The sequence below is a fragment of the Arabidopsis lyrata genome (assembly GCF_000004255.2).
Source record: "Arabidopsis lyrata subsp. lyrata unplaced genomic scaffold ARALYscaffold_4, whole genome shotgun sequence".
NCBI classification, from domain to species: Eukaryota; Viridiplantae; Streptophyta; class Magnoliopsida; order Brassicales; family Brassicaceae; genus Arabidopsis; species Arabidopsis lyrata.
Genome location: NW_003302552.1, coordinates 6,595,334 through 6,615,726, shown reverse-complemented (window position 1 = coordinate 6,615,726; position 20,393 = coordinate 6,595,334). Strand labels below are relative to the sequence as shown.

Below are 20,393 nucleotides of genomic sequence, written 5' to 3'. Positions count from 1 at the left end.
CATACTCTCCTCCTTTTAATGAAAGGACGAAACTACCCATTTACTAGGTATACGTGGTACAACTGGTACCTCTCTAGTTGTACCACCTAGTTGTACCTCCTCCTAGTTGTACCACCTAGTTGTAGTACTACAACGTAGATGTACCAGAATATTCCCGAATATTTCCTAGTTGTACCAGTTACAACCCGTATAAAAGGATTCGAACTCTGGGGGCGCGCGCGTCCGCATGGAGCTCGCAACCACTGAGCTATTGTGTTTTTCGTTGAACACTTACCGATTTAATTGTATTTAACCCTTATCACCCGAAATCAACCCTCATTAAGGGTAATTTTGTCTTTCTACCATTGAAGAGTATTTGAGACTAAATTTTGAATCTGAGGAGTATCTGAGAATTTGATCAAATTCTCAGGAGTATTTGAGACTAAATTTTGAATCTGAGGAGTATCTGAGAATTTGATCAAATTCTCCATGCGCACGCGCGCGCCCCCAGGGTTTGAATCCTTTTATACGGGTTGTAACTGGTACAACTAGGGAATATTCGGGAATATTCTGGTACATCTACGTTGTAGTACAACTAGGTGGTACAACTAGGAGGAGGTACAACTAGAAAGGTACAACTAGGTGGTACAACTAGAGAGGTACTAGTTGTACCACGTATACCTAGTAAATGGGTAGTTTCGTCCTTTCATTAAAAGGAGGAGAGTATGTGGATTAGAGGAGAGTATGTAGATTAATTCTTTGACTCAGAGGAGCAATTGAGATTAATCCCAAAGGACCATACTAATTATTGTTATTAGGCATTGAAAATACAACTTCTTATGGTTAATGATGTAACCTAATTCTCATCTTGGAAACGTCTAGATCTTTTAAGATTTCATGCATTTTCAATATGTTTAGGTTCTTTTGGAAATACATTGTGTGTATTCGGGTTCTTTTATCGTATTTGAGATCAATCGAGAAAGAGGGAAAAACATTTGGATCCTACATATTACTTATAATACGCTTCCTTCCAAAAATATTTTAAGCACAAATCGATTTAGGTTTGATACAACACATTCTCTTAGCACACTGTTCTAGTATCCGATTTTCCAAGTAAATTTCCGTGGATGAAGTTTTATATCCTCTCTTAATGGCTTTTAAAACAAAGCAAGTCACCACATGACCTTCTCTGCAAGCAACAAGTTGTCATCAAGCATCATAAAGACCCAACTTAACGGGAGAACCTGAGGCACTGATCCAATCTCCTTGTAAGAAGGGCCCAACTGTAAAGTTCAAAGCCTCCTCCTTGTTTATGACCTTAAATCCAGGCCATTTAACTCTTGAAGTTGTATCTCCACTTGATCCTTTGTTATTGTACTCCGCGTAGTAGAGTGTGTCTATCGCAAAATCCGTCTCTTGCCATCTCAACCATCCAACAGGGTCAATCACATTCTCGATTTTAGATTCCATTATGATCGTTCGAGAGTAGTTCTTCCACGGTCTCCCGAGGTAGCTCTTGTACTCTTCCTTTACTGGCTTAAGGTCTTCATTTGCAGCGATTTTACAATTATGGACCACGAAACCAGTCGTCTGAAACTTGTCAACACGTCCTTGAGCGGTCACGGTGTTCTTTTGTCCTGGTAAGCCTTTTCGGATGAAGATGTTACAGTTCTGGAAGATGGCAGCCGCATCTCCGAATATGAAGTCGATTGTACCGACTATCACACAGCTTCTGTAGTACTGACGGTGTGTGTAAGCGTACAATGTGTCTTGGTATCCTTCAAATCGGCAGTTTAGGAAAATTGATCTATCGGATTGGACACGTATTGCAACTGCTTGATGTCCTTCTGGCCCAGCCGTGTTCCGGAACCCCATTGACTGTGCCATAAACCCTTCTCCCTGTGCAACTATTAAAGGAAAACCAAACATTTAGAAAATTTAATTAGTCTTGATTCACACTGACACTTAAAATGTTTCAAGTTATGTTCAGTGACGCTTTTTAAATTTCAAGTTTTAAAAGAGTTTTAACCTATAAATTTATAGGGTTTTTTTTATGTCTCTTATATACCAACTTATTGTCAAGACAAATTTTCCAAAAGATTAGGGGTTTTACCGAACGTTGCCGTGAGAAAAGTGCGGATTTTCTTTGCGTGGCTTTTGTTTCCGGTCACAATTGTCTTTTGTGATCCATCTCCGACCATAGTGAGATTCGCCTTCTTCTTATCGACAGTCACAGATTCGTCATAAATGCCTTGTTTGACGTAGATAATGTACCTACAATTTGAAATTACAACGAAAACTTTAGTTAGTTTCTTAACCTAAACCTAACTCAAACATAATTTGACGTAATGATCACGTTATGAAATATTTTGGAATACGTACCTTCCCTCATATTTCTCAGGCATTGCTCTCAGAGCATCATTAATGGTCGTGAAATTTCCACTGCCATCTTTAGCTACAGTGGCATTAGGCTTCAAAGCCTTCACATCAACAGCCCTTAACATTCTTCGATCCTCGTTGCTTACCCAAGACGGAATATCATCAAGAAGATGTCGTGTTGCGACCTTCATAACTGGAGAGAGATTCACGTCAAAGGATGTGATCATCGCAAGGGAATTGCTCGTCAGAACCTGTGAAGAATTGACGCTCTTCTTCACTTCAGATTTTAAGGTCCCTTCTTCAAACCCGTCAAGGCATGTCTCCTGGTAAGACATGACCGCGCTTAGCCAACTTTCCAGGTCAGGAACTACCTTTGCGAAGCTATTGACTTCTGTACCGTTGATTTTGTTCAGCGATGCGGCGGTTTCCTCCTTTGCGTCTTCCACAAGCAACTTACATTGTGCAATCGCATCTCTATCATCCTGGTTTTCAGTCTTGAGACTCAAGACCTTCTCTAAAACTCGGTCAAGATCTTCATTGACAGCTTCAATGGCAGACTTCAAAAAGCTCGTCGGATTGGCCAAAGCAAAACCCTTCTCTGTTCTGTTTTTGAGCGTTTCCTCGCAGGCTCGCTTGTAAAGCGTTGAACCGCAGATTGTTTGGATAATCTTGTCACCCTGACCAGGTTTTGCTGACTGAGCTGCGGAAACTGGAGCTTTTTGGCTCGTGCTTGGTGGGCTCTTACTTGATGGGCTCTGGCTTGGTGGGCTCTGGCTCTTCTTGTCGCTATCCTTGACGTTGTTGCCGCTACCGCTTTTGTTGTGGCTCTTCGCTTGTTGTTGTTCATTTCTTTTCTCATAAGCAACGTAAGCAAAAGCTCCTCCAACAATGGCAGCAACAACCACAAGCAAAGAGACCGTTCCAACGATGATCCTCTTCCTGAATTTACGTTTCCTATTGGCGTTTACACGTTCTTGGATCTTGTCGAAATCCTGAAACGCCATAATCGAACTTACTATAAATTTTCTGAAATTTTGTATAGTTTTTCTTGGGGAGAGAAAGAAATGAATCTCCTCTGCCTTAGAAGGCGGCTAAGGCAGAGAGGTTAAAAGGAAAGATCAATCCTTTTTACGTTTTATTTTTGGCTCTTTCTTGTCTTCTCTCCCCTGTCTTCATTCCTTGGTTTCTGTTTTATTTGTTACTGTTTTGTTGTAATTTCTACAAATGAACATTTCTGCTCTGGACAGGAGAGTTTTGTGGGCTGATGTCAATTTTTAAAAATCGAAATTGAGCCTTCTAAATTTAGCAACCATTTATTTTCGAATCTTATATATTGCTAGACTAGAGTTTTTGGTCAAAAATCAAAACGAAGTCAATTGATTTAGCAGCTAAGTATAAATGTTTATGTTTATGATAGAATCCACCTAGGATTATTTGAGAAAAAGAGAACTCAACTTTTGATCTCTTGATGGATGATCTTTATTAATCTCAAACATCTCCTTTAAATAGGAATAGACCTTGGCAATTAAGCAAATCACAAAGGAAAATCTAGCAAGAAGAAAAGACAATAAAACTAATATTAAAAGACAATAATGAAAAGTAAATATTGTCAACCCTCTAGTTAATTCGGTGTCTATATCAGTTTGGTGCTTTCTTAACCTTTTAGGGCCTAAGACCAATTAGGTAAGTGAGTAGGTTACCACATCACCAGACCCAAAAAGAGGCAACAACAATGGTTTTTGGTGGATGTATGCACACTTCAGAGTGAGCAAATGCCAATTTATCATCACGTGATAACTATTGCAGAGACACACTCGTGACTAGACGCAAACATTTTTTATTGGGAAACATCTCAAATCCCGTTTGAAAAGAGTTGTCACGGGAACGAGGAATAATTGAAAAACACAAAAACTAAAAACCAAATGTAATAGTATATATTTCTCTCTTAATTATATCACCGAATTTTAGACGAATCCCTTACTAATACGTGTAACTTCTATACTATATAAAAGTCGAGGCTATAAGTTCCTTAGGCCATCCACCTAGAATTTAAAACGACCAATCGCGGTTTGACATCTCATTAATTAACTTTTTTAGCCAAGACGTTAATTAACATTTTTAAATTATAAAATTTTCTATAGAATAGAAATGTAAACTTTTGAAACACAACATATGGAAATAAGAAAATGTAAAAGTTAATTATTAGAATATTGAAAGAATAATAACATTGTTAGTCTCATTATAATAGCTTCCAAATAAATTAAGAAAAATTTCTAATTCTAAAATAATGTAGTTAACAGGAATTGGAAACAAGTTTCAAAGATTAGAAGATTATGAAAATTTATTTATAAAAAAAGTATTAACTTAATATAAAAGAAATTTGGAAATTCTTAAAATTTTCTAAATATAAACTCAAAATATATAATAAAAATATAAAGTTTCTCTTTTTAAAATTTTATTAAATTTATAAACGGAAGTATCTAAAAATATGGAAACAATTATAAATATAAGCGTTGTTATCAAATTTTTTTTATTAAATTTATAAACGAAAGTAAAAATATGGAAACAATTTAAAATTTAAAGTTCTATGTTTTAAAAAAAGTTAATTTAAAAGGCAATAATAATTATAAGAAATTTATCATTATTAGTCTCACTACATTTGTTTGTATTCCATCTTTAATCAAAATAGCAATTTGTTAATTCATATTTTTAAAATAAATGAATTTGAAGCCATTTCTATACTATATCAAAGTTGAAGCTAAGACAATAGATATCATAATTATATTATTTGCGAGTAAATTTGTTGTGGTGGCTCGATGAGTCCAAAAATGAAACTACAAGTATTTTGATTTTTGACCACAATAACCATCTCACTAATTAACGTTTTTAAAGTTTATGAATTTATAAAAAAATATATGTTGAGAAACAAGAGAAAATTAACATCAAAAATATACTGAAGCAAAAGACATATAAATTTGATATCGTAATATCTAGAAAACTCCAAAGTATAAATAGTAGATATCTAAAATACTTCTAGGATATAAGAATCTCTATGCCAAAAACGAATATTTTTGGTATTTTGAAATTTAAATGATCAGTTGTACTCTTAGTCCCTTGCGTATATCTTTTAGATTTGATATTGTATAAAATAAATGGCAAGATATATGTTGACTTAATTAGGTTAGGATCGAAAATTTAATTACAATGATACATTTTTTAAGATACATATCGGCAGAAAAGGCAAATCCAAGAACCTTTCACAGCCTCTACGATTATTATAAATACTTTTATTGGATTATTATATCAGCTCAAATCGACCTATGTAGCTTCAAATTAGCATAATAGTTACCGATGTTTACGTCAATCGCATATTGGATGTGTGGAAGTCAAAATGGCAATCGTTGCATGCAAATTTGGAGAATTTTACAACTGACATGCACATATCAAAGTATAGGATCAAAAAGTTAAATCCCATCTATAGAGGAGGTAAGCTTGCATATATCCCATTTATATTCGATAGATTGTTTGGTGTGTTTTTGATATTTAGATACAAACATATTTTTTGAAATTCAGTTTTAGGCCACTAAATGATTGAATACGTGCGATGGAAATGTAATCTTATATTTTTTTTTGTTTACCATTAACCTGTTTTGGTTATTTTATATTTTATTAGGATTTTGAGTTTTTATTTTAAATTGCATATCAGTTGCTACGTAGAATGATAATTAAGTTTGATTGCATCTTCTACATCCGTAAGCTATTGTCGACCTCTATTGTGTTTTTTTTTTCTTTCCGTTGTTTGTTGTGTGTTAAATAATTTCCGGTGGTTTTAAATGTTTTGTATAATTGTGCAACAATCTTATCATTTGTATTAAAGATTTTGTAGGCCGAGACATAGAATCTTGAGATAAATGCAAATATTGTAATAGAAAATATTTGTTGTGCCACTACAATAAGGTGAGTGCGATTTTTTTATTGCGTAGTATCTCATTTATAGGTTATAATGTATAAAAATCGTTTTTGGATATGTAGAAAGTGGAGTCACTACTTTGATATGCTTGCAAATCATAAAATTTGTTGAGATGATACTGAACTAGAAAATAGAATACCATTTAAAAGTTAAAAGTGAGATGTTATATATTGATCAAGATATAAGAAATGAAATTCAGGGAAAAAAATAAAGAAATATGTAGTAGAGAGTTGACAAGATAATCTATATGTGTAAGGTGTTTAAGAATTCGCGATTAAATATTATAAATCTGGTTTCATTTTCATATAATCAGATTAAGTGTATGGGTATAATACATAGCTAAACAAAAAATAAATATTTATTCTCTTAGATGGAAAATTATGCTGATTTTTATGTATATGAAAAAGTTGCAACAATGTTAAAAACATATGTCAATTGTTGTAGTTAAACTCTAAAAAATAATTCTTTAAGTAGGGTGAGGTAGGAAGCCAATGTTTTAAAAGTTGTCCGAATAAAAGTAAGAGCATCTTATCACTCATTCCCAACTAGAAGAAATACAAAAAAAATTTCTTAGAAAACATATTGATTTTGTTTTTGTTTTTTTATTATAAGATAACATACTAAAAAATCAGTAGTTAACTTTTGTTTTCTCTTGGGAACAACTTCAAGTAACTAATATGTTTGAAATGTTAGATTTTAGTGATAGGATATAAAAGTATATGGACGTTTACAGTATTACTAACTTGATTGAGAACTAATGTGGCACCAAAGAAAACAATGAAGACATTTAGACCTATGTAATCAACTCGAAGTAGTTAATATGTTCAAAATTTGATATTTCAGTGATAGGATATAAGAGTATTCAACCGTTTAAAGTAGCACTAATCCGATTGAGAACCAATATGACACCAAAGAAGACCATGAAGATAGTTAGACCAATGTGATATGGCTTGAAGGAGGAAGTTAGTAACTTCTGAAATTTTAGTCTTAAGTTTGAATTCATTTTAGATACTATTGTACGATGCAAAATTAATACTGATAAAATAAATATAACTCAATTCGGACTGAATTTCCAATATGCAATGATAGTATTTTAACAACTATTATATATATATATATATATATATATATATATATATATATATATATATATTTTTATGAAAATAAATATGAAAAACATATATGAAAAACCCACACGTAGCGTGGGTTCAAAACCTAGTATTTTAGGTGAATGTTGCAGTTGCACCGGCCACCAAGTACTTGTGTTATATTTTTCTCACTTAGTTTAGCTTTAAAGATGTTTAGAGTGACTAAAGCGAGGATGATAGTTGTTCTTTGCTTTGCCTCACGCAATAACAGATGCTCCTGACTTTTTATTGGAAGATTACAACTGTTTTCTGTGCATTCTTTAGCATAATCAGTACACTGAACACAGTTGAGTTAAATTTACGTCCGACCGGTCGAATTGTCTACTTTATGCTTACTAGTAACCCAACAACAACAACGTTTTCCACTACAAACAAATGTACTCATCTGGTGGATTACAAAAACCTGCCCCAAACATATATTATCTTCACATTTTAAAAAATTTCTGTTCGAGGTATAATAATTTATGTATCCGTGTATGTGTATAATATGGCCTTTTTTAAGTCACTTTTTGAAATGCCAAGAAGATGCGACTGGATCTTATACTACTGTGTATACAAATTTGTTGTTCAACTTTGAGTTATGTATTACCAGCACCGTCTTTTAAGCATTTGGATTTGGCAGCACCGTCTTCATAAAAATTATGCGACTAAGTCTGACAGAGCACAACTTGTCAAGTTTGTATTAATATAGTGTTGGAAATTTCAAAAAGACATGGTCTCATGGGTTTCTCCTTCTTAAAATGTGGAAATTCAGATAAAGCCAAGAAAGACATGCTCAGACTTTTCAAGAAAGATACATCTTTTGCCAGCTTATATAATTAATACACAGCTAACTCAAACCATAGAATTATTTAGAACTTTATTTATTTATTATTGTAATTAGACATTTATATGAATACAACTCTCTATACACTTGTAGAAGAAAAAAAGTTGTTAAATTCCATTATCATAAGGGAATGAAGTACTGCCCAACCAACCATCACCGGTGATAAACTCTGTTGTTGTGAAGTTAAAGGCATCTTCGTAACCCATAATGTGAAAACCCGGCCAGTTAACCCGTTTACCCGTTTCAGAACCCGGCCCGTTATTATTATACTCGCCATAGTAAAGGGTATCAAGTTCTTCCCTACCGTTCCATTTGCTCCAACCCGAACCGTCAATAAACTCATCAATATAAGATTCCATTAGAACCGTTCTTGAAAATTCTCTCCACGGACGTCCCAAGTAGCTCTTTACTCTATTTGAACTGTTAAATAAATCATCCGATGCAAGAATGGAGCAGTTTTGCATCGAAATCCCGGTGTCTTCGTCGGGACTATCCCGTGATTGAGCAGTCACTACAGTGAATTGTCCTGGCATAGGTAACTTTGAAACAATGTTGCATCCCTGGAAGACCACGGCCGCGTTCCCAAAGATATAATCAATGGTTCCATAAATATCGCATTCGCGGTAGAATTGTCGGAATGAATGGGTGTAAAGTGTGTCCTGGTAACCATCAATGACACATCGGTATAAGGCCACAAAATCCGCGTTCACACGTAACGCAACCGCTTGATGCTTCTCGGGTCCCGCTGTATTCGTTATCATCATGTCCCTCGCCAAGAATCCTTCGCCCGAAACCGCTGCGAGAAAAGCAAGTTTGAGAACCATTACAATCTTGACTTAGTACCAACAACTTAAGATGTCGACAGGCATTTAATTTTTGTTGCAATAACTATACAAAATTCCTGATATTTTAAAAAGGAACAATACAAAAACTCGTTCACCATTTGTTTCTAAAACCACGATTGTAAGATTTAAAATGTTACTACTTTTTAATTTAATAAAAAACTTAATAATTATTGAAAATTAAATTCTACGGTCCTAATTGACAAAACAAAATGCAAAAATTCTACGGTCCTAAGTCTACACAGACTACACTATGCCCCAAACAATATTACCACTTGAGTTTTGTTTTATATAAACAAGATTTTATAAAGAGTCAAAGATGATTACCAAGAGTAGCAGATCGGAAAGTGGTCCATCCATCTCCTACACTTCGGTTTCCGGTAATAAATGTAACATCGGATCCATCTCCGATCAGAACAATATTAGTCTTGTAGATCGGAATCTCAATGTTCTCGTCATACACACCTTCCCTTACATATATCAGCACCCTGTCGTTACTCATATCCGGAGCAAAGCTTATGGCCTCGTTAATGGTTGAAAAATTCCCTGTTCCATCGGCAGCAACCACGATGATCTCACTCGGGTCGTACTCATCATACCCGTCACTAGAATCTTCTAAAAACCGGTGATCTTTCTTAGAGACCCAGTCAGGTAATAACCCAAATAACCGGCGGTTCTTAGTCTTGCCGTCGGTTTTCAGATTTGTGGCTCTTCTCTGTTTTGGAAGAGCGGAGAGGGAGTTGCTTACGTGTTTGTAAGTTTCCATGAAGGAGGTCACGAGCTTTGGCTTTAGCGGACCAGAGGCTGTATCAAGACCTTCCAAGCAAGTGATCTTGTTGGTGAGAGCGGCGCTCAGGTACGCTCTAGCGTCAGCTAGCTTTCGTGAATCGTTAACACCGTCTTGGATCTTGGAGATTGATCGTTTCAAGAAGGAAGAAGTGATCTGGTGAAGATCTTTGCAGTCTTGAAGAGAGCCACGTTGTCCCTCAACGAGGTTGTTGGAGATTCCGGCGCCGGAAAGAAGATCGGTGAGTTTTCCCGCCTCGGAAAGAGCTGTTTGGAGGGTTTGAAGGAGGAAAGAGAGAATGTTGGGGCTTATGTTGATGGAGATGGAGAGTTTTAAGGAGTCGAAACATGCATTTGGATATGGTGTGTTCATGCAGAAACTTGTTAGAGAGGTTTGATTAGGTTTTAGAGAAGTTGATACAACCAAGGGAGTGAAGAGGAGGAAGAATAGAAAGGAGAAGTTGAGAGTGGAGAGAGCCATTGGAGAAGAAAAAGTTGAAGCAAATGGTGAAGAGAGTGCTGTGTTTTTAAATGTAGGGCAGAATGGGTTTACTTCATGTTTTGTTCCGTATAGCGACAAATCAAATATGAAATATCTATAATTTTGGGATATTTTCTACCGAAAAATTCGATAGAAAGTCTTTAAACAATTGATTGAAGTGTTCAGAGAAAACGATGTGCCTGTTTGCCGTGTAACTTGGTTTAGATATTAGTTCTAACTTATATCATCCGTTACTATTTTAATAAGATCTATTTTCCATGACAGAAATAATTTCTCTCATGTTATCGGACATTATGTACTATAAGACTAGATGCTAACTCGCGATATTCGCGAGATAAATAATGTTGTTGCATTTTTTTTTTGGAAACTTGAATTGAATAGGCAGAGTTTTTATTTATTTTTAGAATTCGGTGATTTTTTCTTTTTTAATTTATAGACCATGTTATAGATCATTTTAACGTTCTATGTGTTTCTTGTTTTTGTTGCCGTATAGTTTTGTTTGTGTGATGAAATTTTCGCAATTTTGTGTGTCCCTTGTTTTTCTAGAGATTTTAATGTATTCGCGGGGTTTGGTTTCAACTGAGTGCATGGATTTGGTGTTTATGTTTAAATGTAATGTAATGACTTTTAAATTATATTTTTAAATGTACTTCCAATAAATAATATTTTATGATTTTAATTTAATTATATTAATATTTTATTACTAATATATCTTTAAGAAAATTTGGTCAACTCTACCACTTTCAACCATATCCTTTCCATTTCTACCACATTGATAATTCATTTCCATTCCTACCACATTCATTTGGTATTGTAGTATAAAAAGACGGTTTTTCCCTCAGCTGATGTGACATATTTGTGTCAGTTAAAGTGCAATATCTGGGGACAAGTATCTGAAAGGACAAATTAAAAGTCGGTGAATGATTTTAATAAACCTATTCGGGGACAATAATCAAACGAAATATAAACAAAGAAAATGAAAAGACCACAATTAGAATTTTGGAGAACTAAAATCGAAGGACAATGAATTAAAATCGAGGGACAAAATCTAGTTAAAAGACCGGGAAAAATGTCGTTAAAATCCCCAACTTATTCAAAACATTGATTTAAATCCTCAACTCATGACGAAATGAAATAAATATCAAACTTATGTTGACTTTCAAAATAAATATCAAACTTATGTTGACTTTCCAAATAAATATCAAACTTATGTTGACTTTCCAATTAAATATCAAACTTCTGTTGACCTGGCCATATTAGGTACGATATTAAATGGGTTGATAGATCTCGTTAACGGAGTTAATTTTCTGTTAACATACATGTTAATTGATAACGACATCGTTTCATATAACAACAAAACAACGTCGCTTTGTCGTAACGATTGAAATAAATCCCTAAAGTCAATCTTAGATCCCCAAATCGAGCAAAATCTCTAATCCTAAATTTTCATATGATTTGAAACTCGGAATTTTATTGAGCAGTTACGACAAAACAACGTCGTTTATGTTTAGAAAGAATACTGTCATTTTCAATTAGCAGGTCTGTTAACAAAAAATTAATCCCGTTAACATGGTCTGTTAACCCACTTAACGTCATGTCTAATATGGGCAAGTCAATGAAAGTTTAGTGTTTATTTGGAAAGTCAACATAAGTTTAATATTTATTTGGAAAGTCAACATAAGTTTGATATTTATTTCGTTTTGTCGTGAGTTGAGGATTTAAATCAACGTTTTGAATAAATTGAGGATTTTAATGACATTTTTCCCTTAAAAGAACATGCAACAAATAAGATGAAATTGTGGATTCGGTTATTTACCAGTTGTCCCCGAATTTTACATATATTTGTCTTTGAAGTTTAAGCACACAAAAGGAATGGCAATTTAGTCTTAACACATACCTAATGCGGTATAAGTGAAAAATGGAAAGAGAAAGTGGTAGAAACGAAAATAATTTGGGGAATTGTGGTACTAGTGTTAGTTTTCTCTATCTTTAATGAATTTAGTTAAAAACACTTAAATATCAATAACATTGTGATGTAATTTTTAACAACTTTTATGTTAGTCTCTATTTAGTACTCTTCAACTAGTAGTAGTAGTAGTAGGATAACTAAGTGTAACCATAAGCTTTCATGTAATATTTTTAAACAAGATCCAAAAAGAGAATAATAGTATTTTGTAGGTCACTGATTCAATATGGTTCAATTAGAAAAGTCAAGCCAGAAAAGACTTTTGGAGAGTCGAAGGCTAGCTGTTCAGTTACATGTTTTTGAAACTTCGTATCGGAGTTTTATGAGATTCAGAAGCTACGAGCACAACCTAAATGAGATAGAGCTTTTGTTTGGGAAAATATGCAAAAGCACATATTCGGTGGACATGGAATCGAGTAAGAAATCAGCCTATTTGCAAGTGATGATAGTTTATTTGTAATTCGTTTTGTTTGGAATTGATATCATCAATGATTATTTTGCATGTTCACATTTGTAATTTGTTTTGTTTAGACAGAAGTTCTCAAATTGAATTGAAATTAAAATCTCTTATTAGATAAATCCTGATTTTTCAATGTTAATCATTAACATGACCGTGACACATGTCAATTAGATGATTAGATTACAACATAATTAAATAGGAAAACTAACAGAAATGAAACATATTTACAATTACTAATTTGTGTATCATTTTAAATAAAATTAGAATTTTCTTTATGTAAGATTGTAATTAAGCATAATATTTATTCAAAATGGCAAGAACATTTACTAAACTTGATAATAATAAAAGCAAGCATTTATTAATTAACCTATATATCACATGGATCCTAACCTAGTGTTTTATAATCTATATCATTTATGAAGTTTTGATGGATATATATTCAGAATAAAAAAATTAAAGTATTTAAAAATTAAAATAAAATAATTAAAGGAATCTAAAAACTCGATAAGGTAATTGTATAAGTCCATCTGCATGAATGTTTGAAAATTGACATAATATTTTTTAAACTATAAAGGGACACTGACTTTATTTAAATATCTCATTCGGCCCCCGCTACAAAACCTCAGAATTACATTTTATCAAAATGAACATTTTTCTTAGATTTTCTAAGGGAATTCTATTTTTTATTGGATAAAGCTTTACTAAAGGCAAATTGTTGAACAAATCTACATATACATTTTTATAGTACTTTTTTGCTTTAATTCTTTTGGATCCGGGTTTGACCCGGTTTAAGTCTGTTCGGATCTAGAATAAGAGATTTAAGGGATGTTGTCTTAATTTCAAACTGATAAATGAAGCTATGTTGTCTTTAATTCATCTACTTATTTTTACCAAAATCAATACAAATAACATCTCTCATACCTTAAGTATATTTTCGCCAATGCAATCTCCGTTGTTCCTTTATTTTCGCCAATGCAATCTCCGTTGTTCCTTTATTTTCGCCAATGCAATCTGCAACAAAGTTATTTACAGTATCTGTCAATTTAAATTCCTTCCAAATATGTGTTGATGCTCTACTAAGCTATTATTTCGCACTTGACATATTCATAAACTATTTCCATAATCAAATATCTCCGGATGCTTATAATACCTAATTGATTCTACTAATATTTACACAATCTAAACAAATAACTGCTCACCGACCTAATCAATTATTTAAATTACTTCCAAATATGTATTTCCCTCTACTAATTGAATTTATGTTTCCCGCCTATCCTCTGTGCATATCATTCCAGAGTATCTTTACATTATCCTCTCCTTCCCAAATATTTCTGATGATCACAACCTATTTATTGCTAACCATTTATCTAGCTTCCATAACTATAACAATCACAAGATTTTATGCCGATTTGGTCAAGATTGCGATACCAATATGCTTTGTGATCAAGTTTTCTTTAACCTAATATATGACCCTATATATAGTTCCATGTCTAACCTCTCATTATCATCAGCCCTCACAGCCTCTAATCTAAACATTAGATCTTACCATAAACCATCAAACAATGGCTGCTGCAACATTTGCTTACCTCAAAGATGTCAGGCCATACACCACACAATTGAGAGTCCAAGTGAAGGTACTTCACTCCTGGCGGCAGTACACAGCCAGCACTGGTGAAACTCTAGAGTTGGTGTTATCTGATATGGAGGTAATTCAGTTGCCAATGTTAATTGTGAATTAGTTTACATTAAACCATTTAAAAGCTATTATTTTTTTCTGACTCTACTGTTTTTTGTTCTTTCACAGGGCAAGAAGATTCATGCTATTGTGAAGAAAGAACTGGTGAGCAGATATGTCTCAAGTTTACCTGTTGGTCATTGGGTTTTCATTGAGATCTTTGCTCTCAATTATGCCAGTGGCCAATTCCGTCCAACCTCTCATCTATATAAGATGACTTTCACAAATGGAACTCATGTATTTCCATGTGATCCTGTCTCTGACTCAAGTTACCTGACACTAGCCAGTTTCAAAAGAATTCAAAATGGAGATCTTAATCCATACATATTGGTTGGTAAGTATATTTTTTATTTATATATATATTAAATGCGATAAACTACAGTTTACAAACAGATCATGAAATATGTTTACCTCTGCTTTTCTTTTATAGATGTTATTGGCCAGATTGTTATGATTGGAGAGTTGTTGACTCTTGAGGCCAACAACAAACCAACTAGCAAGATTGAGTTTGAGATGAGAAATGAGACGTAAGTGTTTTCAATCTTTTATCCATATATCTACTATGGATCCTACATAATATGTTCTGTTTTGTAAATATAAAGTGATGAAAGGATCGGTGTTACCTTGTGGGGATCATTTGCTGAGACTGTGTACAGAGGAAGCCAAACTGCTGGTGGGCGTCCTGTTGTATGTTTGTTGAGGTTTGTGAAGATCAAATCCTTTAAAGGTACATAAAACAGAATCTTACCAGCCTTAATAATATACTGATACTGTTTAGAGCAACGTCATGGCTCATACATCTTATTTAAATTCTACAGGTGTAAAGACTTTGTCTAACTCATTTGATGCTTCACAAGTTTTTGTGAATCCAGCAATCCCTGAAGTTGCTGTGTTTGTTCAAAGGTAATCATTTCATGTGATTTAAATCTTTAGCCTACTTTATTTACTTATGTACTATGGAACTAACCTATATATTTCATGTTGTTGACATATAGTCTCCCAACTGATGGTGCACTGTGTATCTTTCGTGAAAGAGTCCCAAAGTTTGAGATTGTTGTTGCCAATCAGGATGATACTTCTTTAGATCATCCTAGGAAGACCATTTTGGATCTCCTTAACTCTGTCGAGGTAATTATTTGAGTAAGCTATCATTACCAATACTTTTTAATGTCTATAAATATCCATATTCATATCTAAAGTTTTTGTTAGATTGGCAAGGCAAGGTTAATGTGTACTATCTATGCAATTGATACCGACTGGGCATGGTATTACATTAGTTGTCGTGCTTGCAACAAGAAAGTCACACATATCCACCATGGAGTGAATGGTGTGAATAACAAAGGGAAGAAGCCGAGGTTCTGGTGTGACACTTGCAAATCTGTTGTCACTAATGTCGTGGCTAGGTGAAAAACTACGTTAGTTATATTTTATTATTTTGTAAATGTAAAATAGATATCTTACATAATTGTTTACATTTGATGCAGGTTTATGCTCTATGCTAATGTGATGGACAACACTGGTGAGGCTAAACTGTTACTTTTTGATTCAGTTTGCTCTGAAATCATTGGCGAGTCTGCTCCATCTGTGCTTAATGGTTCCGTTGATGAGGTTTCATGAACTACTTTATATTTAAATATATGTCTACATTGTATTAGTCACACAAGTTCCTGATATGTTTTAAATTTTAGATTGATGACCCAGACAACATACAAGATGCAATTAGGAATCTATATGGAAGGACATTCCTTTTCCTGGTGTGTGTTGAGAAAGAGAATATCTGGGATGGGAAGGAGATATACAAGGTCTCTAAAGTTTTGCAGAAAGATGGCCTTTTGCTTGAAGAACAGTTGCTGGAGGATTCTCAGGAGTTGGTCAATCCTGCATCTATAGTGTCTGGTGATCAGGTAATTGTTGTGACAGAACATTTTTGATTAACACAAGCAGAAGTACATGGATCCTTTCACCAGCTAGGCTATAGTACTAATTTCATCCTTTGTTTAACTACAGGTGCCACTAATGCTGGAGATGAGTCAAGAGACTTCTGACTCTGTCACTCCATCATCTAAACGTGTGTATGCCGACATTCCCGGTTCTTCTGATCATTCTTCTTCTTCTAAGAAGTTGTGCATTGAACCTATTGACTTTGGTGATCAAGATTCTATTCCTAAAGATCAAGAGGGAAATGTGAAGGACATAGCTCCCAATGTTGCTGTGGTGATTAAGGATGATGCTATCAAATATGACCATCAGAGTAACAATGTTGTATCCAATGGTGGAGGGGGCACACTTGAGGTGAAGAAGGAGGGAAAAAGTGTTAAAGGTGGTGTGAAGGTCAAGGTTGAAAAGAAGTGAAAAATTGTTGCTGTGAACCGGTTTATTCCATGCTTTGTTTTCTTATTGCTTTCAGATGTCTAAGACTTTGCTTTCTTTTATTCCTTGCTATTCTGTTTTAGATTTCCTTTCTATTGTTACTCTTTCACGAATGCAACTAGCTTTCGCTATATCATTTCTTTTATTTATATTCTTATTCTATACTAATTAACCTAATAGCAAAAATAATAAAAAGACTTAATACTACAACTTCATCTATATACCTAATTCATTTGTTTCATAATAGACATACACATGAATATATAGATATAACTAAATGAGAATATTAATTAACTTGATATATATGCAGGATATTAAAATTATGTAATATTACTATATATTGTCTATATATAATGTACACGAAATCATAGTTACTTTTTATTTGGGAACTTCGATAAGAAATCATGCAAAACATATCTAGCTTCCATAAGTAACAGGTAACAATGTACAATGTGTATCTTTAAAAGTAATCATTTGGTAACTGACAACTTTTTCAATCATTACCAATGATTCTCTATAATCTAAAAAATATCGTCTATATTGTTAAAACAAGTAAAGTAATAACGTTTCGATTTCCTCTTTATTCTTTAAAAATTTTATGCCTCTTACTCAATCTCTCTATATAACCAACTTGACCTATCGTGAAGGACAAACAGAGAGAAACATTGTAACTTCGCTTTTCAAAGCAGAGCAGAATAGTTAAAAAAATGGTTGATATGCATCTTCTTTCCCAAATTCGCGTTAACTCTACAGATTGGAGGGTTTATGTTAAGATAATGCGTATCTGGCATCACAATCCACCATTGAATGGTTATTTAACCACCATGATTCTCGCAGATGAGAAGGTTTTTTTGAAATTCTTACCTTCTGTTTTAAAACATAGTGAAGATCATCTTATGAGTTTTTTTACTTACTGTCTGTTAACGTTTTTTTTTTTTTTAGGGTAATTTCTGCGATGCAACAATTCCTAGAGACAATTACATGTGGAACTTTCAACCTCGACTCAAAGAAGGTTTGTGGTATTACATGTCTGACTTCCAACCAGTCGTACCCTCAGAATACCAAACCAGATTTGCAGCCATGCCACTTCAGATTAGGTGTATCAGACAAACAACCATTTGGCCTGTTAGATCTAAGGGTTATAGCAATTTCTTTGATTTTGTGACTCCTGATGCTGTCAGAAACCCTCATCCAGATGATGGAACCTATGTGACTGGTAATAGAAGACACTTTGTTCAAGTTATATAGTTATCTTTCTATATGTCTTTCTCACCATTATGTGTTGTGTTTTTAATTAGATGCTATGGGTGTGATCTCTGCTGTTTCAACCATCGGAAGGTTTCCATTTGTTTGTCGTCCTGGGGAGACAGATTATGAAGCTCGCTATGTTTGTTTCAAGATTGCTAACAATGTGTAAGTTATCAATATTTCTGTCTATTTTTGTACAAGATAATGAAGTTTGTTATCATGTTATATCTGGTAAAAACAATATGCTTTAATGGCTACATGAAATCTAGGGGTGAGACTATCAAATGCGTTGCTATTGGTAAGTGGTGTGAGTTCTTTGTCAACGCTTGGTCCAGGAGAATTAGCTCTGTAGAGTACAACTATGATAAGGTAGTTGCAGTCTTGCGTTTCTGGAGGATCTCATCGTACTGTGGTAGGTTTTAATGAGAGTTTGCTTTTGCTGAGCTTATATTTGCATTGTTATATTGACTGTGTTCATTATTGTACTATAGGAAACAATGTCTTAATGAGTGAATCTTGCTGTTCACGTCTGTACATTGATCCCATTTTCTATGAGCTAGACATACCAAGCTACCTGTAAGTATCATTTATAGTTTAGACTTCTTTAATGTTTTCATTTTTCTGTGTTAATATAAATGCAACTATTTTCTGTTAGGCGCTCATTCGAAGATATTTCAAGTGATGAGGAAGATGTCATGATGGAGATGGTTGAGGAGAACTAATAGTTGTGAGGAATATCGGTGGATATGCTACGGTGGCTACCTCTTATGGAGAACTTGAATTTTAGGTCTTATGTTTTCAGTTTCCCTTTTGAACTCTGAATGTTTTTTAATTTTCTTTTGGTTTTATTAACTACTACTGCAACTCTGCACAAGAGTTTGCAAACTATGTTTCTCTTTAATATTTTAATCTGTATTGATATTGGGCTACAAGTTGTGTGGTTTTTTGATATTTTGATGTCTACAAGTTTAAGACTAAAGCCTATTTAGATATAAAGGTTACAACTTAATTATGAATTTAAGTCAAACTAAATCAGAAACCTAAATATTTAGGAAAATTCGTTTACTTGACTAAGTAAATGATTTGGTTTAAGAAACTGTTTTGAAAGCATACCTTATTTATTGGTATTTGTATGGTTGAGAGAAGCATCAATCAAGATCTTCATTGCTTCCTGTATTTCCTTAATCTGCGCAATTATCAACCAAACTTAACTTTAAAAAACTTATCAATTATTATATGAATCACTAACAAAATAAGTGAACAGATTATGAAAATATTCTCATTGAACCATCTAACTTTATCTCAATGCCTAGAATATAGAAAGTAACTATATTTTCTCAACAGATCAATATTAGTGGATTGCTGGCGTATCTGCCATTTAATTTTGAAAAGGCTATTTCAATATGAAGGTCATTGATTATCAAAAGCACCATTTTGCATAAACTCGCTGTGAGTCTTTTGTTTTCAATTATGAAAAAAAAGCCTGACTACCCTCTTATAGACTTGAACTCTTCACCTAAACCAGCTAAAAGATCCCGTGTTATTCAAACTCCTACATCGCAGAGCCAAATTACTCAAACTTATGGCTCTAAGTCTAACTACCCTCTTCTAGACTTGAACTCTTCACCTAAAACAGCTAAAAGAGTCCAGGTTGGTCAAACTTCACCATCACAGTGCCAAATTACTCAAGCTACTTGCTCTAAGACTAACTACCCTCTTCTAGACTTGAACTCTTCTCCTAAACCAGATAAACGAGTCCAGGTTGGTCAAACTCCAACATCACAGAGCCAAATTACTCAAACTACTGGCTGTAAGCCTAAGCACCCTCTACTAGACCTGAACTCTTCTCCTAAACCAGCTAAAAGATCACGTGTATTTCAGACTCCAACACTACAGAGCCAAATTACTCAAGCTAATGTCTTGAACACAAATAGTTCTATTCCACTCAAATCAGCCTTTAGCAGAGTGTTTAGAGATATTACCAATCTTCCTTGCAGAAATGATGACACACGTAAGACCCCTACCAATCAGCAGCAATCATTTTGTGCAAAACAGACACATCAAACACTTGGTACTTCTCTTCCTACTTCAGGCTTAGCTAAACCGTCAGGCTGTACACCTGTTCCAGAAGAAAATAACTGCCATATCAGAAATTTACAAGACGCCTTTGCTAATGCATCAT

General features: G+C 34.0%; 3 protein-coding genes and 1 long non-coding RNA gene across 4 annotated transcripts; 1 reads left to right on the top strand and 3 right to left on the bottom strand.

Moving 5' to 3' along the window:
* Positions 1-962: 962 nt before the first annotated feature.
* LOC9315029 (probable pectinesterase/pectinesterase inhibitor 13) lies at positions 963-3,575 on the bottom strand. The gene is made up of 3 exons (XM_002878916.2): positions 2,362-3,575; positions 2,093-2,253; positions 963-1,886 (listed from the first exon to the last, which is right to left on the bottom strand). Exons 1-3 carry the CDS (start codon positions 3,360-3,362, stop codon positions 1,189-1,191), a joined length of 1,860 nt encoding a protein of 619 aa, XP_002878962.1. The 5' UTR covers positions 3,363-3,575; the 3' UTR covers positions 963-1,188.
* Positions 3,576-8,310: 4,735 nt separating this feature from the next.
* LOC9316863 (probable pectinesterase/pectinesterase inhibitor 12) lies at positions 8,311-10,636 on the bottom strand. Its single transcript, XM_002878915.2, has 2 exons — positions 9,472-10,636; positions 8,311-9,098 (listed from the first exon to the last, which is right to left on the bottom strand). Exons 1-2 carry the CDS (start codon positions 10,409-10,411, stop codon positions 8,410-8,412), a joined length of 1,629 nt encoding a protein of 542 aa, XP_002878961.1. The 5' UTR covers positions 10,412-10,636; the 3' UTR covers positions 8,311-8,409.
* Positions 10,637-14,284: 3,648 nt separating this feature from the next.
* Positions 14,285-15,317, bottom strand: LOC110228885. Its single transcript, XR_002332366.1, has 3 exons — positions 15,217-15,317; positions 14,724-14,872; positions 14,285-14,553 (listed from the first exon to the last, which is right to left on the bottom strand). It is a non-coding gene; the product is annotated as an uncharacterized LOC110228885 (long non-coding RNA).
* Positions 15,318-15,789: 472 nt separating this feature from the next.
* LOC110228937 (replication protein A 70 kDa DNA-binding subunit B-like) lies at positions 15,790-16,221 on the top strand. The gene is made up of 2 exons (XM_021027331.1): positions 15,790-15,996; positions 16,078-16,221. Exons 1-2 carry the CDS (start codon positions 15,821-15,823, stop codon positions 16,208-16,210), a joined length of 309 nt encoding a protein of 102 aa, XP_020882990.1. The 5' UTR covers positions 15,790-15,820; the 3' UTR covers positions 16,211-16,221.
* Positions 16,222-20,393: the final 4,172 nt, after the last annotated feature.

Coding starts and splice junctions, on each gene's coding strand:
- LOC9316863 (XM_002878915.2), bottom strand. CDS start 10,411: ATGGCTCTCTCCACTCTCAACTTCTCCTTTCTATTCTTCCTCCTCTTC. Junction 9,099..9,471: donor TTTCCGATCTGCTACTCTTG/GTAATCATCTTT, acceptor CTTTTCTCGCAG/CGGTTTCGGGCGAAGGATTC.
- LOC110228937 (XM_021027331.1), top strand. CDS start 15,821: ATGTGTACTATCTATGCAATTGATACCGACTGGGCATGGTATTACATT. Junction 15,997..16,077: donor GTCACTAATGTCGTGGCTAG/GTGAAAAACTAC, acceptor CATTTGATGCAG/GTTTATGCTCTATGCTAATG.
- LOC9315029 (XM_002878916.2), bottom strand. CDS start 3,362: ATGGCGTTTCAGGATTTCGACAAGATCCAAGAACGTGTAAACGCCAAT. Junction 2,254..2,361: donor CCTGAGAAATATGAGGGAAG/GTACGTATTCCA, acceptor TTCAAATTGTAG/GTACATTATCTACGTCAAAC. Junction 1,887..2,092: donor TTTTCTCACGGCAACGTTCG/GTAAAACCCCTA, acceptor TTCCTTTAATAG/TTGCACAGGGAGAAGGGTTT.